The 14,550-nt window shown below is 41.6% G+C and overlaps 1 protein-coding gene across 8 annotated transcripts in view; it reads right to left on the reverse strand.

The window, feature by feature from the left end:
• Window positions 1–14,156, reverse strand: part of col27a1b (collagen, type XXVII, alpha 1b) — a 53,188-nt gene extending 39,032 nt beyond the window's left edge. For 7 of the 8 annotated variants that reach the window (XR_014123727.1, XM_081713996.1, XM_081713991.1 and 4 more), the window contains exons 1-4: window positions 13,696–14,156; window positions 11,123–11,193; window positions 6,423–7,705; window positions 3,364–3,417 (exon numbers count right to left, since the gene is read on the reverse strand). Coding sequence is in view for 7 of the 8 variants with exons in the window: in XM_081713996.1 (XP_081570122.1) it covers window positions 3,364–3,417; window positions 6,423–7,705; window positions 11,123–11,193; window positions 13,696–13,748 (1,461 nt within the window). In the remaining variant the exon portion in view is untranslated. The remainder of the gene's footprint in view (window positions 1–3,363; window positions 3,418–6,422; window positions 7,706–11,122; window positions 11,194–13,695) is intronic. The other variant, XM_081713990.1, reaches the window with a different exon arrangement.
• Window positions 14,157–14,550: the final 394 nt, after the last annotated feature.

A 14,550-nucleotide genomic window follows, 5' to 3' on the forward strand; every position in this document is an offset into this window, starting at 1 on the left:
CCTGGCCCAGCCTGCTGACTCAGCACATGTTGGCCATATGGAGACATTTACCAGGAGCTCATCTACAGATTTCCACCTCTTTATGCAACAACTGGGCCAGGCTACTGCGCATGCTGCAATTTGCCTGGATACTGTGCATGTGGCTGTGGTTAGCCACCAGAGTTGGAGTGAAAGAAGGTGAGCCTATTAAATTATAGATCCTTCAGGGCATGACAACACTAGGGAGTGCATGGTTGGAGCGTGAGTAGCATTGTTCCACAAGGCCGTGGGGAAGCAGTTCCACCGTCCCTCTGGGTAGGGCATGGCTGTGGGTCAACAGCTGGTCAGACATGGCCCATTTCATTGAGCCTTGCGTGTTCCTACATAGCTAGAATGTCTGATCCATTCCATACGAGCGCTGCTCTGCTGTCCGCATGACAAAACCCCCCTGCTGATATCTGCCGAAAGCTGCTGTTTGGTGTCTTTGATTTCAACATAAAAAGCGATGTTAAAGGGAAACTATTTCCACTCCCTCAGTTTGTGAGCCCATGTGTCCTAATCTCTGCAGTCCATTTTGGAGGAAGCACCAATTTTCTGAAATCCTCTCTTTACTGGTGCAGGACCTCAAATGGCTTGGGAAGTCTCTGGCACCAGGAGACGGGCAACTCAAGGACAGATTTACACTTGTGCATGATGTGCAGAATGCTGTCCTATCATAAGCTGTGCACTTAATGTGGACAAGCAATGACACAGAAGCACAAATCAAGACTTCAGATAGATTAGGAAACAGCTTTATGGGTAACTTTGACCAGTATGAGCTATTGGGCTTGAAGGATTTTACAGGGACATTAACAATATATGTAACATATGGAATCATGTCAGAGAACGTCAGAAAAGAAATAGGCGAAAGCAATGTGGTTTTTTTCCAATACTGTGATTTACATCTTTTCTCAACAGTCTGGGGCGGACCGACACAGTGCCGTGTCAAAGCCCATGTGAGGTTTGGTTATTCAAAATGATTCTGGGGTTTGAGGCTGAGAGAGTGGTTAGGGAAAGACCGAGTGGAAAACCGCATTCATGCAGTCCCTTCGTAATGCTCTTCAGACACTACTCTGTTCATAAACATTCACCTCCAGGGGAACAGCCAAAAGATCCCAAATAAAAACAGACAAAGTGAATATAAAAGCAAAATACAGTAAATGGCAAAATGATATGCTAATTCAGCAAAGTTTCACGCTACAGAAGGCTGCAGAGTCTGCCAAACTTGTGAAGAAGGCAAAAATTCTCATCTCCAGCAATGTGTTACTCGATGGGCAACAGCATATCCAATGTTTTTCAAGACAAGAATCATGTATGGTGAAATAACAGGCTCTTTCCATATTTAGTTCAAACCAACGGATGCATTTGGGATATTCTAAATATTTGTCAGCAATCTGTTGGACCGTCTTACTTCAGCAAGTGATTTTGTAAGAATATAAACATTTTTTTTACAGGCAGTTTTGGCAGCAGTTGTAGAGGGATAGCTATGCTCCCATTTTCACTGCTCATGAAAAAGAGCCCTGTACAAGTGCATGGATCTTAGTACAGTAAGAGAATTACACTCACACTGATATCAAATCAGTGGCAATCTCCAACGGCACCTTAAGCAACACTTTTGCCACAGTCCCAAGGTGAAAGTTCAGCTGTAAAGATCGGGTGAGAGGTCCCGGGGGAACAATGTTCCTTACATATGTTAAAAACATCATCGCCTGCAAAGTGCCATTAGCAGAACACAAACACACTTCCAACTTTTACTGCATTTATGGTTTGCACAATCCTCTGACCTGATCTCCCAACATGGCACACAGATTAGCTCCCCAACTACAGACCTAATTCATTTGTTACTTTTGTAATGAAGTGCATAGCCTGAAGGGAAATCTGTGCTTTAGGACAGTTTTCGGTTTTGGGCGTAACTGCAACATGAACTCTCAAAGAAAGATTGTTTAATTTAAACAAATGATGTTCTTAATTAGAGTGCTGTACTGTAATTCGTGAGGGTGCTTCCATGTGCATATGTGCCACATAAGTGCTACACCTGAGTGCATACTGCCTGCAAGGTGACACGTATACAGAAAACCACAGAAAGTGGATCTGCATTGCCTTAGACACATTTATTTTTTACTTAATTGTGCTCTTTTCTGATAAATTATATTTACATACAATAAATGAGCTTTGTAAATAAAAAAAACTATCAGAAGATATAATACAAGTTTTCAAATGAACAAATTACTACTGGCTTATAATCAGGGATGCCCAAAAGCCCCTTGGCCATGTGCCAGAGAGCTGGTGAATGCTAGGCTTTAAATGTTTTTAATAAGCCCACTACAAAGGCCTCTTTCTTCAGTTAGACAAGATGGTTTTCCCACAGTGCAGGTAGCACTCACACACTCTCACACACACACACACACACACACACACACACACACACACACACACACACACACACACACACACACACACACACACACACACGTGTGCGCGCCTCTTTGAACTGCCGATAAATAGATTCTATTTCCTGCTCCCCACAGTTCCACAGCAATGCCCACCTATTCTACACAATAAGCGTACAAGCCTCTGCTTTAAAAAAAAAACAACAACAACACAAAATGATTATAGAACATTCAATAAAAAATAAATAGCAAACCAATACATACTCTGGAGAAAGCAAAACTTTATGGCCTGCTCTTATATCTCAGCCTCTGCTCTTTCTCTGTAAGAACACTTCCTGTAGCACTTGGCAGTGGGGCTGAGGGGGTTGAGGATGGGGATCTGTGGTAGGCTGGCTCTTCTGATGAGCTCCATTTATTAGACACAAGCACTTCATGGTCCCATTAGGCAAAGGAAAGTGGCTTTTCCATTAAACCATTACAAAAGACCAGAAAGGCTGGAACACAAACTATTTCATGACAAATATGGGTCTCTTTATGGAAAAACAAACTCTATGCTTATATCTCAAGTGACAGAATATCTTGCTTGGTAAGGAAGCAAACATTGTGTAGGAAACATTGTGATCTTTTTTTGGCCATGTTTTGTGCTATACTCCTCAGCTACAAATGGGAAACATCAAAACCACTAAAATTAGGCACCTTCACTTCAAAGAGAAAATAACAGCCCAAATCAGATATCATGTTGTGTCTGGTTTTCTAATATGAATGATATGTGAAACTAGAACCAGGTTCTCACTCTGCCTTCCAAGAGAAGACATAGAGAAATGGCGCTGACCTTTGTGACTAAACAAGTGAAGTGTGTTAATGTTGATTCTGAAACTCGATCGCAGCAATTAGCTGGAATATGCGGATGGATCACAAACTGCATCATCCCTTGTGGATGAGTGGGAGTGCTTACCCGCGGTCCTCTTTTCCCTGGTAATCCTGACTTTCCAGGAAGTCCATGAGGTCCCTGAAAAAGACAATGAGAGGTCGCATTATGAGGAGTGAGACGATTTATCCTTAAATATACCTGCTGACATCCAGTTGCACTGTCCAACTAACCCTATACTGAATGAAAGTGATGAGGCACAGCCAATGATGTACTTTGAAAGTCGGCCCACTCTGGTACTTCATGGCTTAAAGGTTGCTGAAACAAACACGTAGCGCTAACTATATCCAAGTAGTTAGGGTGTAATTAAAGGGGTTCTACATAAACTAGTGTAACGAAACAGGCCTTTTGAGTCATATGTTGCACACAGTGCTGTTTGTACACTGGCATACTAGAGACATTTCTCCTTGCATTAAGTCATTGGTAGATTTAATAAAGCAGAGTGTAGGAAAGCCAATATGGGACTCTCCCTGGTTGCCATTAAATATCACCCAAACCCCCACCTTTTCATTGGAGTCTGGCTCCGTGCTGCGTGTGATTACGGGCACCCTTGTTAATAACCGGCAGCATCTAGCCTTAATCCAGCATCTAGCCTTAATTTAGTGAGTGCCGAGGGGTCTCTTTTAACAAGAGGTCAGCTTTCAAACTCCAATTTGTTCTTTTATTCCAAATGTCAGTGTATTGTTTCATTTCCTCCACTGGTAAAAGATACAGGTGAGAGGGTTTAAGGTAGAGGCTAATGGCACATGAAGAATCAGCCCTACTGCTGAATGCTAAGATGTAGCCAACATCCATGCACATGGGCTGAACGCATCATCTGGACCGTGTCCCACAAGGTTCGGAAAGTCTCCTTCCTTCCAGCTGTATAACAAAGCAATACTGAGTGTTTTGTAGCAGAGCTTTGGAATGGCCCTGTATTAATATTCAACAAACAGAGAAAGTTGCTTGCAGATATTTTGATTTTATATTCTGTTTAAAAAGAACAATTACAGCCATGTGATGCACTTCAAAAAAGCAATGATTGGCAGCCACATTCCTATAAGCTCTTAAAACACAAGAGCTATATTAGTGGAAAAGGGTTTGCTCATTCCCCTTGCAAGTCTTTAACTCAGAACAAATGCTGCATGATGCGCGAGTCAAAGAGCCATAGCTAAGACGAAAGTTAAGAGATGTTTGGATGCACTGCAGGGTTGTCATGTAGCAGGCAGACACAGTGAGAGAAACTGAGAACAGCCCCTCTGAGCCCCCGACCGCTTCCACGTGGCACATTTCCTCTTTGGAATAAAAAGCTGAGTATTAAGACCCCCCCTCCCCCCCTCTCGCCATAAAAGAATGCAGAGATTAGGACAGAGGGAAACCTACAGCCAACAGTAGCCACTCCTTCTGGGAATCTTTTTCACTGAGGGTGTACACTCTGTGTTGTGTATTGCTAGCCATTAATAGTGAGGACATCTGTTGCTCACTTATGTGGTCACAGTTGAAGCGACGGGTAGACGAAACCTAAGACAATGACTTGCTTTTCACATATGGTGCTAAATCTGCTTAACTTTTGACTAGAAATACTGCAGAGTGAGAACGAGTTGTGTATAATGTGAGTAATGGAACTGCACATAGCTGAGGTGCTTTACTTGCAATGAGAGATTTTCACTGGTCTCAGTACTGTTTGTATTTTCTACTATGAAGTAAGGTCTGTATTATGGGTGAACAAGCTGTTACACATTGTCCTATAAAAAATAGCTTCCCGTGTCTTTTTTTTTTTTTTAGGGTTTTCCCAGCCTCACCAATGTCAGTATTAACAGTAACAAGAGTAAAAAGAGTTTATGGAAGATTGGGATTGTGTAACATCAGGGGCTCATCACAGCTCCCAAATCTCTCCTTGCCCTCTGCCCAGTGACCCATGTGTTTAAGAATGGGAAAATGAGCATAAGCATAGCCATAAACTCCACCAGCCAGCTTTCACACAATTACATAAATGCGCTTAAACCCAAGACCACCAAATGTTCACAGGCACCAAAAATGACAGCATTGGAGTTTCCATCCATCCCAATGCCATGATTTTCATACAGACAAGGATTTTTTTTTACAACTAAATACCATGCTTAATATCTGGTATTAAAAACTGAAGGAGTAATCGATTCCAATTGAGCAAGGGCTCTAATAACATTATGTTCTACTCAGCACTTAACAAGGTCACAACATGTCTTACCAAGCAAATACCAAAGTCAGAACATGTCTTATGACCTGAGAACACATGGTAAAAGCTAATAATTCACATTTTACAGGTTCCTAAAAATAAGCAAAAGTGCTAAGTCTGCCATCTGGCCACCAAAAGACACAGTGTAGGTTAGGAAAAAATGACTAAATATCATGGACAACTGTCAGTGGTCAATTGCAAATATTGATAAAGTTTTGGAAGCTGTTTCAACATTTAGCATTTTCAAGAGAAAGCTCAAACATACTAAGATTTCTAGACTTCAGCAACAGAAGACTTCAAGATTGCAACAACAAATTTCCCTAATTAGACAGTTAATTTTGTGAGTATTGAGGGAGAATGTTCAAAGAATACTTTTAGATTTTAGTCTCCTGAACATAATTCACATGAACTTAGTGATTTGGCATGCTCCCCAAAGCAAGAAAATGTGATCGCACGTTAGCAGAACATATGCCTTATATGTAAAAATGAATGGTTCTGATGGCTAAAAAGTAAAGTTTAAGCTTTTCGCAGCTGGTTTGATGATGTCTAAGCTCTCAAAGACTACAAGCTACTTCCTTTTCTTTGATCTTTGACCCTGCCTCCAAACAGCTCCATTCTCTCTAAACTCCCACAGTCTTCTGGAAGAACCTGTCGCCTGGATGCCAGTCCTCCAGCACAGATGCCAAGAGGCTGACCAAGACTTACTACCTGCCAGATTATTTCTAACCAGAATACTAGAAAGTAAACTTAACATAAACATGTGCTACTCACAGGGAAAACCCTTTCACTCCTTTCCTAAGAATGAAGTATAAAAAAACTCCAAACAATCTTAATCTCATCACAAAATGTCCAGAGACTTTTATTTTGTTTTAAAGACACCGTATCCTCTTACCGGTGGTCCTGGTTCTCCTTTGAGTCCTGGTGGGCCAGCCAGGAGGGAAAACTGCATTGGTTCCAGCTCAAAGGTTTGAAACCCATCTGTGGCCGCATGTATGACAGGCACAAAAGAGGTGGGCTTGGTGGTGACCTCTGGCATGGATCTCTTCACAGTTACAGTGGTCAGTGGTCTCTCTGATAAGTTTGATATGCTGTAAGTTCCAGAGCGACTAGGTTTGGTGGCTGCAGAAGGCTGAATGCTTGGCTTCTGTCTGTCTGGCCTGTATGTTACAGAAACGCCGTTCCCTTTTGACTTCTGGGATTTCGCGGTTACCACCTGAATGATGTTTATGGAACTGCTCTGCCGAGTAGGTTTGGGCTGTGTGGGTGATCCTCCAATCCTAAGGGAAGCAGTGACAGCTGAGATTTTTGCTTGGGCAGGAACCTCCAGAGTTGGTCTGGCCATCCTTGGAGGCACTGTTCCATGAATGTTTAGGATCACGGAACCAGACTGTGTTGTCATTAGGACAGAAGTGTTAGGCACTCCTGAGGTAAACCTCATCTCATCCTGTGTCAGTGACAAGCTGGGGGTAAAGCCTTTGTTGATGAGCTCATTTATGGCAGTAGGGGTCCGAAGGGTGACAGAGATATTGGGATCCAGGGGTAACAGTGGCAAAAGGGGTGGGAGGTTTGGCCGAAAGGTGTCAGCTTCCCTGCACTGTTTTTTAATGTATTTACAATAGTTGTGAGCTGCCTTGGCAGAGAGGTGAATGTCAAACTGGCAAATGGCACCTTCAAACTGCACTGAATTCTGGCTCATTTTGCCCAGAAGAAAGGAGCCTTCTGGACCCAGAGTTTCCTCATTTTTAAAATGCAAATTTGCATGTACACTTGTCTTCCCACAAGAAGTATATAAAGTAACCCTTTGGGGTTGGATATCCAAGGCCAGATTGTGCCACTGGCCATTGTGAACATCATAATCAAAATATACAGAGTTCTTTTGGCCAACATAAACTATAATTTTGCCAGGGATGAACTGCACCCCTAGCTGCAGTCTCTTCTTCTTTGACATGACGGTGAAGAGAAAGGCGTTGTTGATGCGGTGCGAACACACGCTCAAGATGAGGGCAAACTCCGTGCCCAGTGGCAACGGGACCACAGAACTCAAGGGCACCTCGATCCGTGCCCTCTGGGTGAGGATAACTCCGGACTTGAAGGGGATGACGCCCTGCAGAGTGGAGCGCATCCCGGATGAGGGCCTCTTCCAGACCAGGCCGAGCTTCTGGAGGATATCCACATCTGAACAAAGGAAAGGTAACACTTAACAGTAATAATAACAGTAACATTACATAGCATCAAATACTCCTATATGCTGTTGTGATGGGAGTCATATTGGGGCAGGTGGATTCCCAATTAGTCTCCAAAAGACCAGATTTGTGAAAACCCACTTTATTCCACTACACAATCACAGCATCATTTTTAGAAGGCTGTAAAAAAAAAATTATAACAGCAATGTTACATGTTCTGCATCTCAGAGTCAGACACTCACAGTCATGTCCAGATGATATAGGTGTTCTGAAGACCACACTATGCACTGACCAGTGAGAATTTGGGAAAACTGTGAAATGCTTGCTCTACTTTTCCCCAATACCATTCCCTCATGCAAAAGTATGAACACTTGTTTTGATAATCAGATGAGTGTCATTTATCTTTGCTTTAGCAGTTCTAAGAGATCATATTCAATCATATAAGAGATGCATTTGTCACTACTGTTCACACATATTATGGCTAAATGCAATCTAGCTAAAGATGGCACGCTGCACTCTGAAGAGACTAAATGAAAAGCACATGGTTAAATGATGTCAATGGACAGGCAAACTGTTATAGACTTTAGGCCATTCATCATTGTCCAACCTTGCGGAAGATGGTCATGGAGTTAAATCAAATGCATGTGTTTGTTCAAAAACCTTTTGGAAAAGGGAGCTTAACAGTTCCCCAGACAGACAGTAATCATGTTCATGGAAAAGAAGTGAGCTTTGCTGAGTGTGCAAAGCGGAGACTGAGACAGAGTCAAATAAGACCCACCGCAACACCTCCTACCCTGGCAGACAAAGGCCTTTCATATACTGGTCTCCAGCAACAAGGTTTATGGAAAGAAGAGATAGAAAAGGAAAGGCAGGAGTGAGAGAGAGAGAGAGAGAGAGAGAGAGAGAATGACTATATGAATGTCTGCAAGCATAATATAAACATACTAGCAGGAGTTGACTATATAGGTGATCTATCATCAAGGGACGTCTGAAAGGGTGACAAAGATCAACAACATCTGATGTCCATTTAAAAAATTATTGAATAACCAAATTAATCAGATGAGACTGTTAAACAAAACTGTCAGCCCAGGAGTTAAACCTCCCTCAGCAATGGAAACACATGAGTAGCTGCCAGACATGCTACATTCATAGCCCTACTCTGAGAGGACCATGTGAGTGAGTCATGGGCAACACGGAATGCTGGGAAACTAAGCAAAGGTTGTGGAGGAGGTGGTGGAGCATCTACCCTTCAGATCCACTTGCAGCCACAGAGGCTAGACTCAAGATGCGCTTGAAAGAAAATAATAGGGACTGGAACTGCTTGGCTCAGTGCACTAACTCCAAGAACCACATCAAATCCAAAACAGAAAGACACCCTGTGAGTCTTCAGGGAAAACGCAAAAGAGTTTTCCGTCCAAGTTAAGCAATTATTGCTCCTGAAAATAGTATAAAGCAAAGGTGGAATAACATACGTTGCAAACTGGGTGTTGAACCAAAAGATAAGCCCAATAATAAGAGAATTCTAGAAAATATCTGGCTGTGACTCACTAAGATGACCTGCTCATAAGTTATGCAGTAGGAGGGGGTGGGGGGCACTTGAAATCTGGAGAAATCCCAGTCTGTAGTGAGAGAGCATCCTGTATGGACTGTCCCACACATGGAAAAACCATCAGTCTTACTCTCCAAGCAGAACAAAAGCATCTTTCATGAGTTGAAACCCATCTTAAAACACAATAGCTTCCAGTGACAGCACTTTAATTCTGTTAATTGTTTAAAAGGGGCAATGAGCTGAATTTTCCATTGGATCTGACAGTGATATTAAAAAAAAATTAACTGAACTGCATAGTGGCTGGTACAGAATGTTACAATGATGACAAATAAAATTAATAGAGATGTGTAAGCCTTGGAGTTTATTTTCATTTGGTTAGTCAAGAACAGCGCTGCTGATAAATAGCGGCTTTGCTATCTGCATTTGCACTGCATATGAGTAAATGGAGAAAAATAAGGGCTCTCCAACACTAATTGCTCACTCTGATGAATGGTAAGACCCAACACTGTACACATGGTGCAAACAACAGATGAGGAGATGATAGCAGCTTGGCCAGTGGTGGTTAGTCCATTAGACAGGCCGCAGTACTACAGAAAAATAAAGATCATGGCAATGACATCAGTATAAATCTTAAGTGGGCTCTTCATATTTCTCTCTCCATATGTAAACACATGTCTGTACTAGACCGATTGCTGTCAAGTTACAGATTTGCAATTTGGAAAAGCAATCTGTTTATTAACTATCTTTTTTAAAATGTTCCCAAAGGAATTGAGTTCCCTATTTGTATTCATCCCCAAATACAGAATACAAGGGCTGTGTTCTATATATCAATACAGCAAAACAATTTGTCTGCATACCAGGCACAAGTGGTTTTGTTCCCACAGCTAGTGACAATTTCTGCACAGAGGTGTGCACTAACCTCACAACATATGAACTGGTAATTTTTCCTTCCAAAACATTTCAAAATTAAATACCTCTTTAAAAGATGTATGGAGGAGCATGCATAACTTCATACATATATAACAGCACATATTTACAATTTTAAAAATTAAATGTAAAAAATTAAATGCATATGTCTGTTGTGCTGTTATATCATTATTGTACCAGAATCCTTGTATTCTGCTACATATAGTGATGATGCTGCAAATACCCAACTCTACCTTTATCATCAGACCTTAAGCACAAGTCTGCTTAAGACCAGCCTTCGATAGATGGATAGCATATCTGTACTGACACAATGGCTTTTTAAGCTCCAGAGCTGAACAAATAGGCTGGGAACAAACCTATTTCAGTGATCTGAGACTTCGGCATAAATCAGACAGCTGTTAGTTCTGGCAAATACGGACTGCACCCGTCCACAGCTAAACAGTAGCACTGGCCGCCTCGCTGACCTCATATTCATGGCAAAATTCAATAGACTTGTAACGTTAAGAGTCTTGCCTAAATGATCTCAGCAATTCCCGTCAAGTAACATTTTGACAAAGAACAAGGGCCAGTTTCACAGATAAATAGAGAAAATCTGATCAATTTGCTGATCAAGTTTCAGTTAAAGAAATTTTACAACAATCTGGAAAGGTATGTCTACCATGTATACCATTGTGTCCTAAATCCACAAAATATTTTCAAACTAAACTATTATAATGATAAGACTGATCAAATGATTGTGATCAAACTGCTGCAAGATGACAATCATATGTGAACCAAAGAGTTCTTTCATACAGTACCAACTGATTCCACTTTCACAAAAAGTCTTTTGTTAACACTAATTCCACAGTAAATACTAGTATTAGATCAAAGCTGAAATTACCTAATAGGAATACAGCATAAAAATGCACTCAAAGATAGTATAAAAAGTTTTACCTTCAAGTTGTTCTTGTGCCAACCCCAGACAGTAAGTACAGTAGAGGACAGTGCAGAGAAATAGTGTTCTCCTGTAAGAACAAATACATCAGTTATTCATAGATCAAGAGCAATTCTGGATCAACCCTAAAACTTTAACATTAAATGAACATTCCTTCTGTGTGGTCTTTTGGCATCTCAAGATATGAATCATAGACAATCAATCATTGTCCCTATCTTGCAGATGCATAACTTACACAGGACAAAGATTTGACATACTAAAATACTCAATTTCAATCAAGCATCTCAAACAACAAGCAAAAGTGACTGAAGTTTTAAGATAACTTTCTACACATATGAACTGTTTTCCCCCAGATTCTTTGACCTTTCTGAAACACAAGACGTTGAATTAGTCAGACTGATGTAAATGTTCATGTAAATGAACTCTGTGCCCATTTTACAGTCTACCTCACCAACTGCCAAACCCTCATGTAATGCACAAAAAGTCACTCAAATGCAGTACATCATAAACATCACATGCAGGGGGTATAACACATATTACAATCAAGCTGCTAATCATTACTGCCTCCAGGAAAACAAAACAAGAATTTCAAAACAGTAGAAATCACACAGTCTGATTTGTTTTGGGTTGTAGTGCATACATTCAGGGGGCTGGTTTTTAGTCAATTGTTTATAAGGAAAATAAAAGCTAACTGCAAACTGAAATAGTGCTCATTTTGCAGTAGAGGAAGGCTAGATGAACAATAGGAAACTGGTGCAGGGTCAGGCAGAAATGTAATTAATGAAATGATAATCATATGGCCATTATTATCACCATCATCTTTATTATTGTTTTTGTTGTTTTGTTTGTTGTGGTATCTTTTGACTACAGCTCACCTACACTGCATGCAGTCCTGCATGCAGTAACAGAGGCATTTTGTTCCTATGCTTTCGCAGAGCTGGAGACTGACTGCAAAAACAATGTATTGGGATTCCTGCTGCAAGTGTCATCAATGTTTTCATGTTTGCAACCAATGCACTTTATATGAAGATTCATCAAACCCATGGAAAGTCACATGGGCCATGGTTTGCGGAAAGGAGGTCGCAGCACCACCAAGCAATCCTGACTGCTGCATCAAAGTCCCGAGGACACACTGTTCCAGTCCGCATTCATCTCAGTTACCCTGGAGTCACACTCCAGGAGCCCTCGCCAAGAATGCTGGGGCACCTGCCTCGGGGTCTGTAGTGCTAGGCACCCGCAAGCCAGCCCTCTGGTTAAAGCACACTCAGCTGTGGCTTCTCACAGGGCAGGCAGATCTGTACAAGCTGCCCAGAATCCAAAAGCTTGTGATGTTCAAAGCAGGAAGTGCGTGGCTCCTGTCCAGGGCAATGGCAAAAGGAGGGGACTTGAGGCCAGGCACCTCGCATACCACTGACCTGAGGCCAGGCACCTCGCATACCACTGACCTGAGGCCAGGCACCTCGCATACCACTGACCTGAGGCCAGGAACCTCGCATACCACTGACCTGAGGCCAGGCACCTCACATACCAGTGACAATTACGAGTTCTTTTTTTTAATTCACACACCGTTAAGCATTGACACATTTGGAATTAATGTCCGTGACGGCATTTACTGTCAATCTATTGTGTGTGTGTAATTATATACATACATACATGCACGCACACACACATATATATACATACATACATACATACACCCACACACATCTAAATTAATTAATCCAAGCAAGGAAGCATAAGAATTTCAAAAGCCTCTCCCTAATGTGACACTACATTTCTATTCCTATCTGTAAGCTGACAGGCTAACTCGGTATGGATCATCGCTTTGACACTGCCATATCCTCATGCATGTTGTATGCCTCTCTCTTCCATCCTCACTCTCTCCCTTCACCACGCCCCCTTGCACACAGCCAAAAGGCATATCCTACAATTTACAAGATGCTTTGATCTCCGGAATATGTAACTCAGTGTCTGAAAGTAGATTAGTTACTTTTTTGATCACCAAAGGGGGGGGGGGGGTTGATAAATTTTGAGCAAACAGACTTTGCCGACGTTGAAATCTGTGCAAAATTTTATAATAGAAATTCGGAGGTTAGATCATTTTTTATCAGCATCAGCTATAACGCAGGGTGACATGACATGACGTGTATAACCCCATTCCATTTCGTTGTCTAACATACCCCAGTAGTTCTGTAACGTCTAGTTGGGGAGGGGAGTCGGACACTTTTAGGGTTAAATTTCGATTCATTCATACATTAGTCTACGAAACAGAAGATAAAATTGCTCTATGAAATAAACTTATAAAAGTGAGAAAATGGTTCATAGTAAGGAGGTCCAACATCTTTGTAAGTTAACGCTAAATTCCCCTTGACACAATGTGAACTCCGCTGTGGGAGTTCGGGTAACTGTGATACATCCCATTCATTCATTGCGAACGCTAGTTTCCAGTTCACGACACTGGACAAAACCGTTTACTTCGTTCATTCATGTTATACGACGGCAACTATACTCGTTAGAATTCACTGCACTCAAGAACTATAAAATTATGTTATTTGTCCTGATTTTTACTCACCCCCCGACTCCAGCTGGTTTGAGTTTGGAGTACGGGGCATTGTCCGGCTCCATCGCGGTTACTTCATTCTTCCTTGAGAGTGTTTACTATAGTCAAGACATGACAGAGTTATGCGAATTATTCCCATTGCAAATCATCCCAAAATGCTTGGTGAGTGTCTCGAGGCGGTGACGGTGAAGTGCGACACGGTAGGTTAGTACAAGTCGTACTCCCCTTCAAGTACCAAATCAAGATCTTTCTTGAGGGGATGTCCAACAAACTGTGACATGAAGGACTCCATTTGTGAGAAACCAGTCTGCAACCAGTAGACGATGATGAACTCTAAAGAGTTAAGTCCAGTCCGGTACATGCATGAGTTCATTAATTTAAGACAAACTCCTTGCAAACTCGCCGTCTGTAATCAAACTAAAGAGGAATTCTGAGGATTTGTAGGACACTAGAGCACACCTCCCTCTGTCGCCCTCAACTGACTGCGAGAAAGACACCGCTGACTTCTGTGACTACAAGCTGTTCCATAGGTGTGTCTTTTTTACGCACAACCATTCAACTTTCCCCTCAGATTTTGGCTTATTCACGCGCAGTATCTCTTCGACATTCAAAACAGAAAATGCCATAAAAACAGGTTTTTATGCAGATTCAGAAGTATCAAAACGGAAATCTGAGCCAGAGAAGGTTTTCATATTTCATCGACATTTACCCTGACAATTTACGACTTAATCCACAAGTTCACGTTTAACAAATCATTGTCTACCATTGTGAAAGCCTATTGATTTCTAATTTGTAAAATATGTATGTTATAGGCAACAGGAAATTGCTGTTTCGCTATATTAATCTGTTGTATCTAGTCATCTGTTA

The sequence above is a fragment of the Electrophorus electricus genome, chromosome 5 (assembly GCF_041902795.1).
Source record: "Electrophorus electricus isolate QZ-2024a chromosome 5, ASM4190279v1, whole genome shotgun sequence".
NCBI classification, from domain to species: domain Eukaryota; kingdom Metazoa; phylum Chordata; class Actinopteri; order Gymnotiformes; family Gymnotidae; genus Electrophorus; species Electrophorus electricus.